This window comes from Betta splendens, chromosome 2 (genome assembly GCF_900634795.4).
Source record: "Betta splendens chromosome 2, fBetSpl5.4, whole genome shotgun sequence".
Taxonomy (NCBI): Eukaryota; Metazoa; Chordata; class Actinopteri; order Anabantiformes; family Osphronemidae; genus Betta; species Betta splendens.
In genome coordinates, this window is record NC_040882.2 from 26,909,486 (window position 1) to 26,927,550 (window position 18,065).

Consider the following 18,065-nt stretch of genomic DNA (forward strand, 5'->3'; position numbering starts at 1 on the left):
AATAACAAGCAATGACTTCAGGGGTTTAGGGAGCATTGTGATCTTTGTAAAGGACGGCCTGCACATCCACAAAAGGCATCATCAATAGTATCTTTTGTCAGATAACCTTTTCTAGGTTCACCTTGAGGTGAGTATCAACTAAAGGCACCATAAATACTGACTTGCACCAAGAGAAAGAGCTGTGGCCCATGAATCATGGGAGTAGTAGTTTCTGAGAGAGAAGCAGAGGTAAAAGACTATATTGCAGGATCCTTGTTCTTGTGTCGTGACACTGGGAACAACAAGATGAAAGCCCAAAACTAAGCAACTGAAGCAAGGCATGATGGGAGATTTCCTAAGCGCACAAATCCTCCCACAGAGCACAACTGAAATTACAGTATGTATGATTATAAAGATTTTTCCTGTTCCCAAATAAAAAATATTAATTGTTAGACTTATTACTGAGTCTCAGTTACAAAGTACATTTCTAAATGCAATAGTCTCCTGGGGTTTTATTCCTTTTAAAAACAATTCTTACAGCATCTTTAAGGTACAGTACTGTAAATACCGGCTGAACAGGAAATGCTCTGGTTAAATGTTGACAACGCTGCGATTGTTGAATCTACACCGCAATTGACAGCGGATAGAATCTTTAATTAACTGGTTTTGATCCAATCGACTTCATTAAAAATGAGAATTTGGCTCAACATTAATATCTTCTTTCTTCTTTTTGTTCGTGTTAATTTTCAAGGTAAGAATTTAAACGATGTGTAATAAACATTTGTTTTACACAACTAAACGGCAACAGCTGCAACTTAATTGTCTATGTTTCATGTAATGTTTCATCCAACGTATTTTTGAGTATTTTAACTGCATCTTCTTAGTTTTATTCCACACCGCCTTTAGAAGTAAAGAATTATAAAATTAAGCCTCCGTAAAACTCAGTGTTAGAATAAATGCATCATTAAAATGAGGCTTGTTATCACATAACAAAATCATTTTGACAGAAAATCAAGTTGTTTAGTCTTTAATATGATCTTTTGTAGTAAATGTAGTTTGACATAAATTAAAGATTTAACGCAGATTCACAGAGACAGTTTATTACTTTCAGTTTTACTTTTAAACGAAAACGAGCAGAAGTCGTTCTCCGTCTTTTTCCTTCCAGTATTAAGAATCAGCCTCATGATCCTAAATTCTTAGCAGCTTTTCAACCACAGAGGAACTGATCTTCAAATGAACTGTAGTGGAGAGGAGCAGAATTCACACTAGCTGTCTGTAACTGGTTAAAATCATATGACCGATGAAATGTAACATGATGTGAATCAATATTTATCGAAAAGCTATAAATAGACTAGAAATATATTTATATTTAACATATATATTTATTCCAATCTTCTTTTTCTAATCTCTACATGCTGTCTTCTGAAAGTGTCATCAGGAAAAGCTCAGGCAGAAGCTGCTTCTTTATACACATACTCTGGATACACATTTCCTTATATTGTCCCCTCAAGGTTTCCTTTCTTGCTTTTTAGCTTATAACTATAGTAAAAGTACTACGGTAGCAGGAGCCTGTGAGGCTTTACTGTGGTCTGCCTACGCTTTGGTCTCTTGTCTGAAGCTTCACTGACTCTCTCCCTAATGGCAGTGACCAGTAAGCATGAGGATCTCATGGATTGAGGTTAAAATCCACACAACAGTCCTGAACCTGGTGCTAGAGTTAAAGTGGATCCTAATGGAGGGTTTATGGACTGCCTGTGGTATCGTCCAACCCCCAGTGCTATGGACACACAGCTCCACACCTGGCTGCATCCGCCTCCCATAGTCTAAAAGCCCAACCTGGAATACGGATGTGACCGGATGGGGGTTAAGAGGTTAAAGGAACAGTTTTTTAAATGATAGTAAATTAAGAGCACAAACAGGAGATGCCTGTTTGATAGAAGACAGCACTAAACCATGTAACCGCATAAAACAATGAAGAGGAGCTCAGAAACATAGCGAATAGAAGGTAACGCAACCAAAAGTGTAAACATGGATGGAATAAAAGAGATCAAAATGTAAAACAGACCAAACATTAAGCCTCTACTACATGTTATTAGCGTGTAAGCATGATGCATAGACCAAGATAAACATCAACCCAGAACACAGAGGTTACAAATACAAGCAGTTTATTAACAGGATTCCAATTAGAACCCTGACTCTATACAAGAATACATGCAGCTCCACAAAATAACAAAGGAAATGCAAATATGAACCCTGTCATGAGGGTCCAAAAGCTTCTGAACCACGTCGTCCAGGAGGTGAGACGTTCAGGATACTAATGAACGAATGAATGTTCATCCTATAGGTCAACTTTCTATGTGGACGATGTTTGCCTCTGTCAGACTTAATGCCAAGATACAAGTAGATAAGAAAGACACAGAAAGTGAAGAAGCCAAGCTTATATGGACCAGTTAATGTTCATTGTACATTGTGGGTTATTTTGTGTAATGTCTCAAATCTCAAAAGCTATAAATCAAAAAATGATGCCAATAGAAATTAATTCAATGAAGAAGCAGAAGAATGCTACAGGCACAAAATGGCAAATCCAAAATTATTTAGTTTGGTTGATAAAAATGATTAAAACATGATTCCTAATGCATCTCCATTGTGTACATTCATGTAGTTTTTTTTCTCTTTATTTCAGACCAGAATGAATCAACCCACTGTCCAGTTACTCAAGGAGCTTTTAAGACTTCTAACCAGGAAAAAGCAGTGGTTGGAAAGGAATTCATTCTTCCATGTCTCTTTAATGACACCATTAATGTAAAAAAAGATAACGTGGAGTGGAGTAGAGGCAAGATTGAAATTTATGTCATGAGAAAAGGTGTTAATACTCTGACTAATGACTCATACAAAGACAGAGCAAGTATTTCTAAAGAAAGCCTTAAAGGTGGAAACGCCTCACTCAAACTCAATAAAGTGAGAGATGAAGATAAAGGAGAATACTGTTGTTGTATTTTTAAACCTTCTTCTGGTTTCAGACAGTGCATTAATGTGAGTCTTGGTCCTTCAAATAATTGTGTTAACTGTCTGTAATAATACAAAAACCTGCTCATCCAAATGATTTATATATTTTAATACTGTGAACTGTGTAATGTAAATGTAGGTTAAAGCAACATAGTGTTGAGCAAGCTAAACATATGTGTGAATAAAATATGCCAGAAGACAAAGTGTCAGGACACGGCTCATATTATAAGTTAATGCTGTCAACTGCAAAAGAGAACATGATTATTAGTCATCTGTTTAGTCATGCGTGCATATGAGGTCATTATTAGTAATGCATTGAGTTTCTCCTAAGTGACACCGATTGAACTTGTGTATTTATGTATTTCATGTAATTTCATATGTCTTCTTTACAGATATTAATGAATCTACTGACAACAAAGGTGAGAAAATGCCACAAATGAAAAAAATCACATGTAAATTGTTTGTAAATTCTTAAATGTACAGTATACTTAATAGCAGGCCAGGTTGGATTTTCTGTACAGCTGAGACTTTTTTACAATGTGTTTACCTCATGTTATTATTCCTCCATTTTGCGCTCAGAAAGCATGTTGAACCAGTAGCAGGACCAGCTTGCTACACTGGTCCTGTTGATTATTCGTGTGCTCCAGCTCCAGCCTTTGGAGGCGCTGTGGCTTTGTTTTATCTAGTGTGTGAATGTGTTGGGACCTCATTTCTGGTCTGTTTCCTGTTGCTCTCTGGAAGGATTGTGCTCATCACTCATCACCTGCTTCCTATCTCCCCCATCACTTGCCTCTTGTTGGTCGTCAGTGGTGTCGCGCTGTCAGTCTGCGTCTGGGTTGTGTTCTTGTCAGTGTTTGTTCCTTACTCTAAATATCAAGTTGTCCGTGTTATCTGTTTTCTTCTGTTTCTATCTGTGTAAGTGCTCACAGTAGCTTCCTGCCTGTTGGTTGTTCATTATTATGTCTGTGTTTGTATGTTTTTTGTGCCATTACTAAACTTTGTTCCCTGAGACTGTTTTTGGTTTGATTTTGTCACAGTCTCTGGTCCGGGTCCTTGTTTTATTTTCAGTTCATTACTTTCGGTAGTGTCTGGTCCCCTGGTTTTGTTTTGAAGTCCTTCCTGTCTCTCGTTCGTTGGTTCTGATCCCTGTTTCTATGTTGAAAGGACTTCCTGCTACGTCCCATCACAGCTGTTCCCTGTCAGTACCGGTCCTCATTACACACACCTGTTTAGAATCAGTGATCAACTTCCTGCATTTAACCACCACCTGTTTCCCTAGCTCTTTGTCAGATCGTTGTTTGTGTTTTCCCGTCATAGTCCCCGTTCATTGATTCTCTCCGGCCGTGTTTCGTGTACCCTGTTTTTTGACCGCTGATTTTGAGCCTGCCTTATCCCTGCCTGTTCTGTCTGCCTTGGTGTTCAACGATTGCCTGTTACCGACCTTGCCTGCCTGACCACGACCCGATGCCCGTCGATTTAGTACTGTAACCCTCGTATTGCATCTCGTGTATGAACCTTGCCCGCCCCTGACGCTGTCTCTGCCTGACCTCGTTAAACCTGGAATAAACCGTCATTCATCACCATCCAAGCTGTGTTGTGCTGTGCATGTGGGTCCTCATCCATGCTATCGTGACAGATTTGGTGCTTTGCTGTATAAACACAGTCAACTGAACTGAATTAATGAATTGAACATGCCACCAGAATCTGCCATCTCCAAAAACCATTTTTCTCACAATCAGAAACAAATATTGTCATGTACAGTGAAGGTTTCACCATATGAAGAATTTGCTATGGTGATTTCGTGCTCCCATAGAACAAAAGGATGTGGGACATAATCATAAACCAGTGAAGTATGTGCTGTAGAAGTGCAAAATGGATCAGTAAATGTACGAGACAGGACAGTGATGCAGAACATGGGCAGAGTAAGTGTCATTTAAGAGTCTAACAGACGAGTGAGGAAACATGTGACATCAACACACAGTTGTTGTTCTGACTGTAAATCTGTCATTACCTTTATGAAGCCATCATGGAAACAGAAGCTAACTACCTAGGATTTATTAGCCTGAGAAACAGCCCTCATTCCAAGACGAATATGAGAACAGAACTGAGAAACCCACGCTGATCACAGACCTGCTGAGCATCGCTCCAGTAAAAACCAACAAAACCCTGTCTAATCTAATCCTCTGTTCTGTCATTTCAGATAAATCTCTGTCCACTGATCTGACTAACTCCACTTGTAATGTACCTGTGGCTGCTGTGGGCTCCATCACCATCGCTGTTGTTATCTTAATTTGTTACAGCAGTTTTTTCTAATGAAGAAGTCAAAGTAAGTTACATCAATTTCTGTAAAATCCTTTTATCCTCATTTATTTTCCAAATCAACTCTGTCCTGAACTTTACATTCATTCACAGCTGAACTGCAGCAATTTACATCATCAGAACTCACACGTCTCCAACCTGCAATTAAAACAATGATTATTATCTGGTTTTGGTTTCAATGATCTGAGACAGAGAAAATTATGAAACCCTTTGAAGTAGATCTTGCTTCTCACACACAGAGAAAGTGATTTAGGCTAAAAGTGATTCAAACCTAACGTACATATACGTTATGTAATTATCCAGGACAAAGACGGAATCAACACAACAGTCAAAATGCAGAGGGACCAGAGGAAAAAGACATGATGTGAGCCACAATTTAATGCTGTGAACGCTGCCAACAGCCTTTGAGCATCACTGAAGCCTCTGACATCTGAGGTGAAGACACACAAATACACAGACCTTCATCAGAAGCCACATCAGTCAGCCAACAGATGTCACAATAAAGTCCTCCAGTGAATGAATGTGAACAAATGAATGTCCTTGAAGGTGCTATTGAGATTTGGTAAGGAAACATTAAGGTTCTTGTCCATTTTCTGCCAAATGCACTGTATTGTAGCAGCTGAGATCATGGGCCGATCCGCTGAGGTTGTATGTGCACAGGGAGAGCATAGTTTGTACTGTAGTTAATGTCAGGGTGTTTGTGTTATCTGCAATGTAATTTACATTTACCAAAAAAAGCATGAAGAGCAGGATGAAACCTGACTCTTTGCAAAGTAGCAAAAATGCAAACGAGCAGAATGCAAAGAGAAATGCTGATGAGCAAGAGGCAGAAAACAACACAGACAAACATCTCCGTTCTGAAGTTATGAAGCTGCATCAGAACTATAGAGAATGTCTGCAGAATGTGTCAGTTAGGGAATAACATGACTCACTGTAAAAGCTAAGATGGGATTGTCTTCCTGCAATTAATCTATATCTGACTTATCCATTGATTTGGGTTAAAACTGTTACTGGGTTATGAAGTTGTTTATTCATTTACAACATTAAAGTCAGTTTTGTGTCTGTTTAGTGAGAGGAAGCAAGTACATCAAATACAAATACTGAGGGCAGTGATACAGTTAATGGAGGTTTGCTGCTGTGGTTACAATAATTTGCACATTTTCCCAACTTGGAACAGACACAAATTAGAAGCAGGTCTCAACAATCATTGCCAGAAAACCTGATCTAATTCTGTTTAAGCAGTTACACCAGTCTGTGTTTGTCAAACATCAGACCTTTGTAGCTTGTACATAGCAGTTCCAGTGATAATGTTTCACAAATAGGAAACATTATCACTGCCACCAGTAACAGTATCGAATTATATTTTTTTAAGTCAGCATCTCTGACACATGCTGAACCATTTTAGTAATGCCAACACATTTGTAAAAACAATTGTTTTCCTGCACTGCAGCGATTTTTAGTTCTGGGATTTTGGTTTACAGCTCAATCCTGAGGTTCAGTGATTTCACGTGTAGTTATTTACTTACCTGTGTTTTTAGTCATCCTGCAGAGTTTGTGTCTTGTGTTTTAACATTTAATAAACCTATTAATTATCATTCATTCATCATTGTCATTTATATCATATCATATCAATTTATATTCTTTCCTTCTAATGAAAACCCCAAATTCAGTAGCTCAAAAAATTGGATGTGTTGTGAAGAGGTTCAATATTGAAGACACCTGTTGCCACACTCTAATCAGCTGTTTAACTCAAAACACCTTTAGATGCTGTCTGTTTCAGTCTAGAACAGTCTACTTCTGTAGGCTACATACTGTAACCACGGGGAAGACTGCTGACTTTGCAGTTGTCTAAAACACAACCACTGACACCTTACACAAGAAGGGGACAAAGGGTAACTGCAAAAGAGGCTGGCTGTTTACAGAGCTCTGTCCAAGCACATTAACAGAGAGGCGAAGAAAGAAAAAAGATGTGCTAGAAAAAAGTGGACAAGAAATACAGTAGAGAGAACCGCACCCTGGAGAGGAATTCATTCAAAAGGTTTGGGGGAGATTCACAAAGATTGGACTGTAGCTGCAGTGAGTGCTTCAAGTAGTAATAGGAAGTTGTTGCAATATTACAAAATATATATATTGTTTGTAATTGAAATAAAAGTCATATATGTTAATAGTTTATGAAGTAAAATTTAGATTTTTAATAGATTTTAACAAATGGTGATCAGAGGGTCCCATAAGTAAAGACAACACAAAGGTTAATGGTGTTTGGAGTGAATCCGAAAGAAATCTAGCAATAATGAAAATGTTGAGGACATTCAATGTTTATGAACAATTACTGATTATTGACCACTTGTTAGTAGCAGATACAGTGAATTACAGTGGGAACATGATCACATCAGGTAAACATGCAGTGAAATATTCCTATTAGTCTATTAGTTATTTTGTATTAAAAAGACTCAACTACTCAAAACAAGCTGGATGCAAAAAGGTAATAAGGTTCAAAAGTAATGGACAGTTCTCCATGAGTCCATCATCACAGACTCATCAGAATATGAAGACATGTTGACGAGGTTCTTCTGTTCATCTTATCAAGTGCTGTGCTCAGCTTGAGAAATAGTTTAACAAATGAAAGAAAATTATTTACACAGAAAGATCAAATCCAGTCATGTTTAATGGTTTAATGTACAAACTCCCAGCTGACAGCAGCCACTGTTTCAGAAAAGAAAAAAATCCTGCAAAGTTCAAAGACAGGATGAATGTGAGGCTTCAGATGTTGGAAGTTCTGCAGAAAAGCACAAAGCTGATCTGCCTCCAGAACCCCAAACAATAACAGGTGTGACACTGACAGAAGTGGCCCACCAGATGCTCACTGGTGGAACCTCACAGCCAGGAAAGGAGGACCAGAAACCTGATGGTTACTGGGCTCCAGCATGAAGAATGAGAGGAGACCAGGCCGGGTCCTCAAAGAGCAGACATCTTCCAGTTTGTAGGACAAAAGATGTGCACTAATGAAACAGAACGTCTGGTAACTGAAGCTTTATTGACCCCACATTGGGACTGCATTGGACCGTTGAGGCCTTTGTAAATGTCGTCCAGTTTGTCCAGACAGTCACAGCCGTTGTAATAATAATGAACATTCATGGGGTTCTCTCCATAAAAAGCCCAGTCCACTGCAGCATCCTCAGGCAGGTTCCCTGTGGTTCTGAAGGGCAGCAGCACAGACTCCGCCCCCTCCTCCACCTCCACCTCACGGACTGAGACACAACAAACAGAAGCAGATCAAAGTCTAGAATCAAAGGTAAATTAGGGCCAGTTATGATTTGACATAAGGTGAAGCTCATCTGAAGTTGAGGCTGAAACCAGACCTTTACTTTTAGGATGCGTCTGGCATTTGGTTCTAGGTGATGAAAGGTTTTTGAATTGAAATGCTTTGACATTGGTTTGCAAACATAAATTGATCCATTGATCAATGCAACATGACCATAGTTCACAGTAAACTTAAATTAACCATGGACACGTTTGGCATAAAACACCTGAACTGACCTTTGACCTGCAGCTCCACCTGTTTCCTGCTGTAGACGGTGCAGGTGCAGGTGTCTGTGTGTGACCGCGTGGTTCTTCAGCGTCAGACTGACGTCTCCAGGATCCTGCAGCTCTTCCTTCATCTCTGTGCGTTCTTTGAAAGAGTGTTGTTTGTTGTTTGTGTTGTTTGACCCGTTGTGGGTCGGTTTGAAGCAACTGATGAGTTAAAATGATGAAGAAACACTGAGACTGAGGAAGTCTTGTTTGTACTGTGATAACTGCATGGACTGGGTTTTTATTGCTTATTTCCATGCTGACTTTGAACCAGCTGATGAGTAAAATCTGGGGAATAGAACCATTTCATTTCTTTTAATTTCTAGAGTATCTCTAACTCTAACTCTCTCTGACTTTGAACTGACCTTTGACCTGCAGCTCCACCTGTTTCTTCCTCAGGATGTTTCTCTTATTGTTATAAACGGTGCAGGTGAAGGTTCCTCTGTCTTTATCTGTTGGGTTCTTCAGTCTCAGACTGACGTCTCCAGTTCTCAGCAGGTTTCTCTTTATCTGTGTTCGTCCTCTGTACAGACTGTGTTGTTCTATCATCTGATTAGAACCGTTCTGATGCACATGGACCGTCCTGCTCTGTCTGTTCATCCACTCCACTCTGACGTCTTTATGCAGGTTAACTATGGTTTTACAAGGCAGCAGCACAGACTCCTGCCCTGACTCCACCTGTTGGACTGAAATGATAAAACACAACATCACAATATCTGCAGCAGCAGTCTGATCTCTAACAATGTGTCCATCACACACAAGCATTGTTTAAGCATTTCAAAAGTAATGTCGCAATAGAGACGTACCTGAGGTGAAATATTGTTGAACGTGTATGAACAGGAACCAAGCAACCAGAACCAGGATAACAACCACAGGAAGAACTGTGGTCCAGAGTGAAAATCGTTCTGTGGAGGACATGACAGTAGCAGAGACAGAAAGACACTGTCATTTGCTGTGATGGGGTCACAGTTAAAACACACAGGGAGCTTCTCTCACCGTGACAGAGGATCACAAACAGCAGCAGCATCTTCATCTTCCTGTAAAACCACAACCAGCTCAGTCTCCATATAGTAGATCCACAGTAGATCACAGTAGATCACAGTAGATCCATCCATTGGGAAGCAGGAGTTCAGAGACAGGACCAGTTTAACACCACTTCCTTTTCCAGTACATCGTCCTCTGATGCTCAGAAACAACTTTGGTCTATGGTCTATATGGTTTCTAATCGATGTAAGAAGGCAAAGAAGCTGCATCAGACCGTTACACAGACTCTAAACCAGGAGGACGTCAGTTTCTGCGGTGTGAGGTTACATATAACATATAACTTCATCACAGAAAGGAAAGTTACAATCGTGGGTCTTTTCCTCCACCTCCTCTGTGCTCTGGGCCTTTAGTTTGCATCTACCGGTGTTTCTATTGGCTCCTGTGACGTTTATGGTCCCGCCTTCCTCTGCTGGTTGGTTGATCGGCTGCTGCCTCCTCTTCACCATCCTCTGCTGGCTCTGGTGACTGGTGCACTTGCCCTGGAGATGTCATGTGTGTGTGTGGCAGTGTCTGACAGCAGCAGGAGCTGTAAGTAATGGTTCGAAGGGCTGGGGGAGTGGGGCATTGTCCAGGTATTTGGGAGAGAGGATGCGGCAGCGTAGAGGGAGGCGAGGGCGACTGATCAAAGACACTTCAAGGTGCCTTTATTTTAAATGAATCAAGACCCAAATACATTTTCTGAAAAACGATCTTATACTGTATGCTGTCACGCTGTCCTTGAATCTGTGTGGGTTTCCTCCAGTTTTCATCCCACTGCCTGTGTCTCTGTAGGTAAACAAGTAAAGACCTCAGGCTCCACTGAGCCCTGAACTGGGGGGAGTTCCTGAGACCTGGCTGGAGTCTGTGCTGGGAGACGTGTCCCAGACAGAACCCTGGGTTCCTGCAGGAGATGTGACTCTGTATCTCTGCCTTCAAATAACTCTGATCCACTATTTAGGATAAATTCACAAATATCAGTTTGAACCATGTTGGTGCCTCGTTCTGAAGAGTTTAACGGCTCTTTATGTCTATGGAGCTGAATGGTACTGCTCACATCACAGCTAAGACAGTAATGACGTAATGAAAGGGAGAGGGACTGACCTGAGGTCACATAGATTCAAACTGAATGATTCACATCATAATATATATTCACAGAAACACTGAAAATAAAAACAAACCTATTTTAAACCTGATGAACAGTCACATCCACAGACTGATGTTTAGTTCTTGATCAACCCAAATCTATTACATTACCCACAATCCTCCTGTACAATCAGAGTTCAGTAGCTCTTCATGTCTTCATCCATCATCTTGTTTGTTTCCACATTGTCTCTGATCAAAAGTCAGATCTGATCAAAAGTCAGATCTGATCAATCATCACAGTCTGATCATCAGAATGATCAGACCGACTGATCAGCCATTAGAGGTTCATCTGGGCGTGGAGTTGGGCTCTCTGCAGATGAGACAGAACACAGAGAGAGAAAGAGTTAAAACTGATTCATAGCAAAACACGTAAAAAAAACCCTGAAAGGTTTTACATGATACACAATAAACAAAACATAAAATAAAACCTCAAACACTTATATCAGTAGAGCGATATAAATATCAGCTATTAAACAGTAACTCCAGCCTCACGAATCACACAGGGGAGTAGTGAGAGAGAGATCAGGATGTGAATGTAGCTACCAACAAACGACCGCTAAAGAGCAACTTTTCCCATGGTTTCCATCTAGTGGACATCTAGTCATGAATCTGTAAATCTGTATAAGTGAAGATAAATAAGGTTCATAATAACAGACATGACACATTAAAGTGTGCTGAAGAGACACAAAAGGCTGAACAAACAACAACATTTATGCTGTGAAATGGTGTTATTACATCATAACTTTGTAGTGAATATAATTCCATCTAGTTGTTAATGTCCTGTATTGTTTTAAACATCATCAGTCTGAGCGGTTGTCTCTGTAATGGACAAAATAACCCATCTCACATAGACACCACTCACTGGCTGTTTATGTGTGAGTTGTAGATGTTATTTAACATTTTACGTGTTCTTTAATTTCTGCACAGAATTAAGCACTATATGTGTGAGTAAACACATCTTATATGTCTTTTTTAATTCTCCACAAAAATATTTAGCATATTTTCTATTTCCCAACTGTTTCTTTGTTGCTCCAGCCGTCACATTTCCTGTGGGATAAATAAAGTTCATCTCATCTTTCATAAACACCACTAGACAACGGTCTCTCATCCAAACCACCTGGTTTGTTCCATTTACCGCATCTGAATGAAAGTCTCAGCACTTGGCCCATCACCGGTTGTTACTTATTAGATCCAACCAAAGCTGAACAAATGAAACACTGTCAATACAAACCACTTCATTCTACGTCTCCCTTCATTCATACATGCAACAAACTGTCCTTCAACCACAAGAAGCATCTGCTCCACTGACACCATCAGGCCCAGATAGACATAAATGTGTATATGTGTATATACAGTATGTACATAAAGAAACTACCTGGTAACAAGCTGCAGAAAAACACAAAAGGAAAAAGGGGCAAAAACACACAGTCTCACACGCTGCCTCACTCAGAGAGACACACAAATATCTGACCTTTAACCTTGAGCTGCACCGTTTTGTATCTCCAGATGCTGTTGTTCCCGATCTTACATTCGTATTTTCCTGTGTCTCTGACTGTTGGGTTCTTCAGGGTCAGACTGACGTCTCCAGTTTCCAGCAGGTTTTCCTTCATCTCTGTTCTGTCTCTGTAAAACTGGTTCTGGTCTCCAAGTTGGTCTGAACCGTTCTGATATTTGTGAACTTCCATGTATTCAGGTTCATATCGTTTCCACAGCACTGTAGCATCCTCAGGCAGGTTCCCTCCGGTCCTGAAGGGCAGCAGCACAGACTCCGCCCCCTCCTCCACCTCACAGTCTGAGACACAGCAGTTCAACATAATCAGAGAAATCATAGACAATCTGTTGGCATGAAAAGTTGAAGTCCCAGCTGGTTAATGATCTTACTGTGAGAAACAAATTGTTAAAATGATTTTTAATAAATTATTATAGTAGTAGTAGTAGTATTGCTATTACTATTATTTCTATGATCTTATGTCTCTTTTTTCTTGCAATCCTGCAGTTCTCTTGCTGTCTTTCTGTGGCTGTTCCAGCAATTGAATTTCCCCTCTGTGGGATCAATTTAGTTCATTTATCTATTTTCACAATGCAAGTATTTGTGGAAGTGTGTGCCAGGTGTATGTGTTGTACAGCACGTAAAGTAGTATCAGTAATAATGAAATTACATATAATCGCTTTGATTTTGATCATCAGCCAGATTTAAAAAAAGCAGATAAGAACCATTTAAGTTATTATTTATATTGGACGTGATGCTCGTTTTCAGATCCATTCAGAGGAATGGGTGATTTCATTAGGGCCCAGTCCAGTTGGATGATCCAAACTCCTCTAACAGACTCCTGTTCATCCACAAAGCCAGTGGAACAGCAGTGATTTTGTTGCTGTTTGAATGTCAAGACGGTGCTGTTGAACTAAACACTGATGACTCAGCTAAATGTGTCCAATTTAAGAACTGACTGGAAACAGAAAAGCTAAATACAGTAGCTGACATCTGAGTGAGTGGGAGTGATGAGTGGTGCTGGTAACACTTCAGAGGGTCTGATCATAGACACAGCAGTAATTTACAGTGGTCATAGTCAATAACACTAGACGAGTTCTCATGAAGGAGGAGGATCTAAGCAGAAGAGTTACAGGAACCTTATGGAGCCTGAGAGTCTGAATCACAAACACTGACCATTGACCTGCAGCTCCACCTGTTTCCTCATCAGGATGTGTCTCTCCCTGTTGTAGATGGTGCAGGTGAAGCTTCCTGTGTCATCACCTGTTGGGTTCTTCAGTCTCACACTGACGTCTCCAGTTCTCAGCAGGTTGCTCTTCATCTCTGTTCGTCCTCTGTAAAACCTGTATTGTTCCTCAGGCTGATCAGAACCGTTCTCATACACATGGACCGCCCTGTAGTATCTGTTCCTCCACTCCACTCTGACGTCTTCAGGCAGGTGAACTGTGGCTTTACAAGGCAATAGAACAGACTCCACCCCTGAATGCACCTCCACCTGTTGAACTGAAAACATAAACACAACATCAGCATTAGCTCTGACACATTATGATGACCATGAATGCGCTCCTCTTTTGTAGTAAGTTAAGTTTGTTTCATGTAATGATGAGATTAATTATTGACTCTAACTACATGTAACTGGTGCTGCATTGGGAAGGTGGTCATCAATTAACACGGTCACGTGTACATTTGAAACACTGGTTTGAAATAGCAGTTGGTTAATTAATACTGAACAACTGTCCTCCACTGTTAAACAGAGGGAGGTGTTGGCTCTAATGCTGTGGATGAAGTTGACTTTGACTTGAAATAGTTTTGAACTGACCTTCGACCTTCAGCTCCACCCGTTTCTTCATCAGGATCTTTTTCTCCTTGTTGTAGACGGTGCAGGTGAAGGTTCCTGGGTGTGTTGGGTATTTCAGTCTCAGACTGACGTCTCCAGTTCTCAGCAGGTTTCTCATCATCTCTGTTCGTCCTCTGTAAAACCAGTTTTGTTCCTCAGGCTGATCAGAACCGTTCTCATACACATGGACCATGCCGTAGTAGCTCTTCCACTCCACTCTGACGTCCTCAGGCAGCTTGGCTGTGGTTTTGCAGAGAAGCAGGACAGACTCCACTCCTGAATCTGCTGCCACCTGTGTGGCTGAAATGATAAAACACGTCACATCACCAGCTGATTTTTATTTTGCTTAAAAATCACATATTTGTAGTAAATAGTAACGTTTACAGTGAAATACTATAACTTGAACATTAATGTGGAGCCATAGAGATAAAGAAGTAATAACAGCCAGTGGACTTCAGAACTGGAGCCCAAACCAACATGAAGAATTGATCAGGAACAGAAATTGATATGTTTTTGTATTTATTTCTTTATTCAATACTTGAATTACAGACTCTGTCAAGAGTCCTGGCCTGAGTTAGGACTGAGTGATGACTGACCCTGGTCTGGACTTAGACTTTGTTCTCTGCATTCGCAGTCTGTACACAACAGTAACTATACTGGTGCAGCATTAACTGCTCTTTTCTGCCATAGTTGTGTTTCTCTCATGCACAGGTTGTTTCTTCTTCTGATGAATTACTCTTCTGTAATGACTCTTTTGTCATTTTAACAAAAAAGACATAGTTATAGATCCATATTCATACCTTTGTTTTTTAATCTTCTCACATATGTCTTAATTCTCCACAGATAAACTCCAAGAATCATAATGGCGACCAGAGAAATGAGCAGGAAGCTGATGAGAACTGAGACGTCAACAGGCAGCGTCTTCAGTTCTGTGGAGCAGAGAAAGTCCTGAATCACTTGTGGCTCAAATAGATGTTGTGTAAAGTGGTGTCATGTTTAGAATGACCTTTCATGCCTTTTACCTGGTTACTGTCAGGGACAATGCAAATTTATTACATTATATATAACATTTTAGTAGCTATGGAACAGTCCAGAAGGTTCTCGTACATTTGCAGATCTTAAGACTAAAACTTAAAGCAACAAATAGATTAAAATGACACGATTACAACAATCTGTGTTTCTGTGTTGATCAGTGTTTGGTTTGGTTTTGTTTTTTTTTAATGGTTTCAGGGACGTAACTTCACTATTTAAGGTTCCTGAGCTGTTTTTATTTGTGTCTGACCTTTGACCTTTAGCTCCACCTCAGCCAGTCTCCGTTCGTTCCCAAACGCGGTGATGGTGCAGCTGTAGTTGCCGCTGTCAGACACACGGGGTCTCCTCAGAGTGAGACTCAGGTCTCCAGTCTGCAGAGCGTCCGTCTTCATCGACGTCCGGCCGCTGTAGCACTGGTTCTGGTCTTTGAGGCTGTCTCCGTTCTCGTTACGCTGGTGGATAGTTGATGGACTGAGTTTGTGGCGGCTCCACAGCACAGTGGGACGTGTGGGAACTGAGGAGATGTGACAGGGCAGCACGACGGAAGCTGCTCCTTCAAGAACCTCCACACACAAGACATGACGGAAACCTGAGGACACAACAGTAACGTAAACAGGAGAACACACAGTAGTGGATCTACAGCACATGTCACATGAACCAGGGTCTGAAACAGATAAACAGACGACTCATTATGATGGAGGCACATCAGGGTGAGCTGTGTCTGATACAATATTTCAATACACTGACTTTACATGGACACATGCAGTAACTAACTGTAAATAATATATAATAATATAATCTGCTCTGTCTGGACGCTGTTTAACCTGATCTGCATCAACCTGCAGTTTATTTATTCAGTGGCCTCGTAGCTCAGTGTGCAGAATATTAACCTGGGAAGCAAAAGGTTGCAGGTTGAAGCCCACTGGGGCTCCAGGTGTGTCCTTGAGCAACACCTACTGTACTGACTACTGGTTAAATGCAGAGGTTTGTTTCCCCAACATGGGATCAGTACAGTTGAAACATTATTATTTTTCCTCAGATGGAGGCGGAGGCTCTGTTCACACAGAGCTGACGTATGGGCATCAGAGCCTTCAGTGTGTTTTCACATCCAGAGTCCAGGCTGGCACTGTATGATACTATGTGAGGTCTCCTGCATGTTCGTCCACTCACACACACATTAAAACTGCAGAGTTCATCTCTAGAGCAGGAGAATCAAACCAAACAAAGTCAACCACTTCCTCTCTGAGGGTCAAACAGCAGCTACTCTAGGTCACATGCAGCTGACACCAGGCCAGTGGCCCACAGGAAACCAGTACGGCTAATCAACAACAGAGCCAAGCTACAGGAAGTGATTTTACTGGTCCCACAGTTCCCATCGTCACACTCTGTCCACCATCACAGCCAGTCGTCACGTCTCCTGACACTCAGCAGCTTTAGTTTCACTTCATAATGCGAACAAAGAACAATAAACAGGTTCAGCAGCTTCTTCAGAACTCTTACTTATCAATCCATCATTCTGAGCTGACACCCGTCTGTGTCACACTTTGTTTTTCAGGTTTTTCTATTTTGTCTGACATTATCTTGATAACAGTCACATTCAGTGCATGTACAACACTGTACAACAGCCTCACATGGGTCAGTGGGTTCTGGAGCTGGTACCAGAGAGGCAGCGGGAGCCTCTTGTGGCTTTGGCTTGGTGATAAAAATACTAACGTCTAGTGTATGAAACCTGAGCTCAGCTGTTTGTTTTTTAGCTGGTTGCTGCTTTTATTATAGGATCGTCATTATCTGACCTTTGACCTCACATCGGCAGGAACTGATCCCAGGTCAGAGTCTCATGCAGACTATAGTAATGCAGGAACAGCTAGTGAGCTGCTACAGAAACAGTCTATTACCTCAGATCAGCAGGTTTTAAAGGAAGGCATTTAATTATGTTTCTGGTCTCAGTTTAGTTTAAGCACATTTCAAACTGAAATTATTGGTTTAAACTGTCTGAACAACTTCTCTCACCGTGACAGAGGATCACAAACAGCAGCAGCATCTTCACCTTCCTGTAAAACCACAACCAGCTCAAAGTCTCCATATAGTAGATCCACAGTAGATCACAGTAGATCCATCCATTAAGAATCAGGAGTTCAGAGAAAGGATCAGTTCAATAACACTTCATTCCTCTGATTCTCAGAAACACTTTGGTTTCTGACAAGATCAAAGTTAGAAGGTTTCTGCCTCAAACCCTTCACACAGACTTTAGACCAGGAGGACGTCAGGAACAGTGTGAGGTCCTAACGACAAGTCGACAAAGAGGAAGTGGAGGCTTCCTGCACCTGCTCTGGCTGGTTCTACCTGTCTACCTGGAATTCCTTCACTGAGTGTTGCAGAGATCAGACTGAGGAGTCACTGAACAAAGAACATAAAGCTCTACTGTTTGTGTAGTAGCCTCACTTTTACGTACCAGTCACAGTCGTGTCCACAAGAAAATAAAAGCAGGTAAATTCACAGACTGTCATTAATTAGCTGGTATCCTGTGACAGTGGAGTTACACATTAATGTGGTACATGGTCATTGCACATGTTCTACAAGGCTAAGAAGTTAAACCAGGAAGCAATAACGTTTATGTTTATGTCCATATGCAGCAAACGCAAAGTTCCAACAGTGCAGATTCTTTGA

General features: G+C 40.9%; 1 protein-coding gene and 1 long non-coding RNA gene across 2 annotated transcripts; one reads left to right on the forward strand and one right to left on the reverse strand.

Annotated features, from left to right (window-relative positions):
- Positions 1–3,312: 3,312 nt before the first annotated feature.
- On the forward strand, positions 3,313–6,905 carry LOC114869685 (uncharacterized). Its single transcript, XR_003788198.2, has 3 exons — positions 3,313–3,404; positions 5,186–5,311; positions 5,608–6,905. It is a non-coding gene; the product is annotated as an uncharacterized LOC114869685 (long non-coding RNA).
- Positions 6,906–7,951: 1,046 nt separating this feature from the next.
- On the reverse strand, positions 7,952–17,691 carry LOC114843640 (uncharacterized). Its single transcript, XM_029130376.3, has 11 exons — positions 17,409–17,691; positions 15,649–15,987; positions 15,167–15,295; positions 14,349–14,666; positions 13,706–14,032; positions 12,512–12,832; positions 12,416–12,426; positions 9,871–9,967; positions 9,681–9,779; positions 9,240–9,560; positions 7,952–8,552 (listed from the first exon to the last, which is right to left on the reverse strand). The coding sequence occupies exons 1-11, from the start codon at positions 17,479–17,481 to the stop codon at positions 8,260–8,262; spliced, it is 2,328 nt and encodes a 775-aa protein (XP_028986209.1). The 5' UTR covers positions 17,482–17,691; the 3' UTR covers positions 7,952–8,259.
- Positions 17,692–18,065: the final 374 nt, after the last annotated feature.

What these genes read in the sequence shown, in the direction of transcription:
- LOC114843640 (XM_029130376.3), bottom strand. Translation starts at nt 17,481, where the DNA reads ATGGAGACTTTGAGCTGGTTGTGGTTTTACAGGAAGGTGAAGATGCTG. An exon ending in GAGAAGATTAAAAAACAAAG is followed by an intron (nt 14,667 to 15,166) that starts GTATGAATATGG and finishes TTATCATTTCAG; the next exon opens with CCACACAGGTGGCAGCAGAT. An exon ending in GGTGGAGCTGCAGGTCAAAG is followed by an intron (nt 8,553 to 9,239) that starts GTCAGTTCAAAG and finishes GTTGTGTCTCAG; the next exon opens with TCCGTGAGGTGGAGGTGGAG.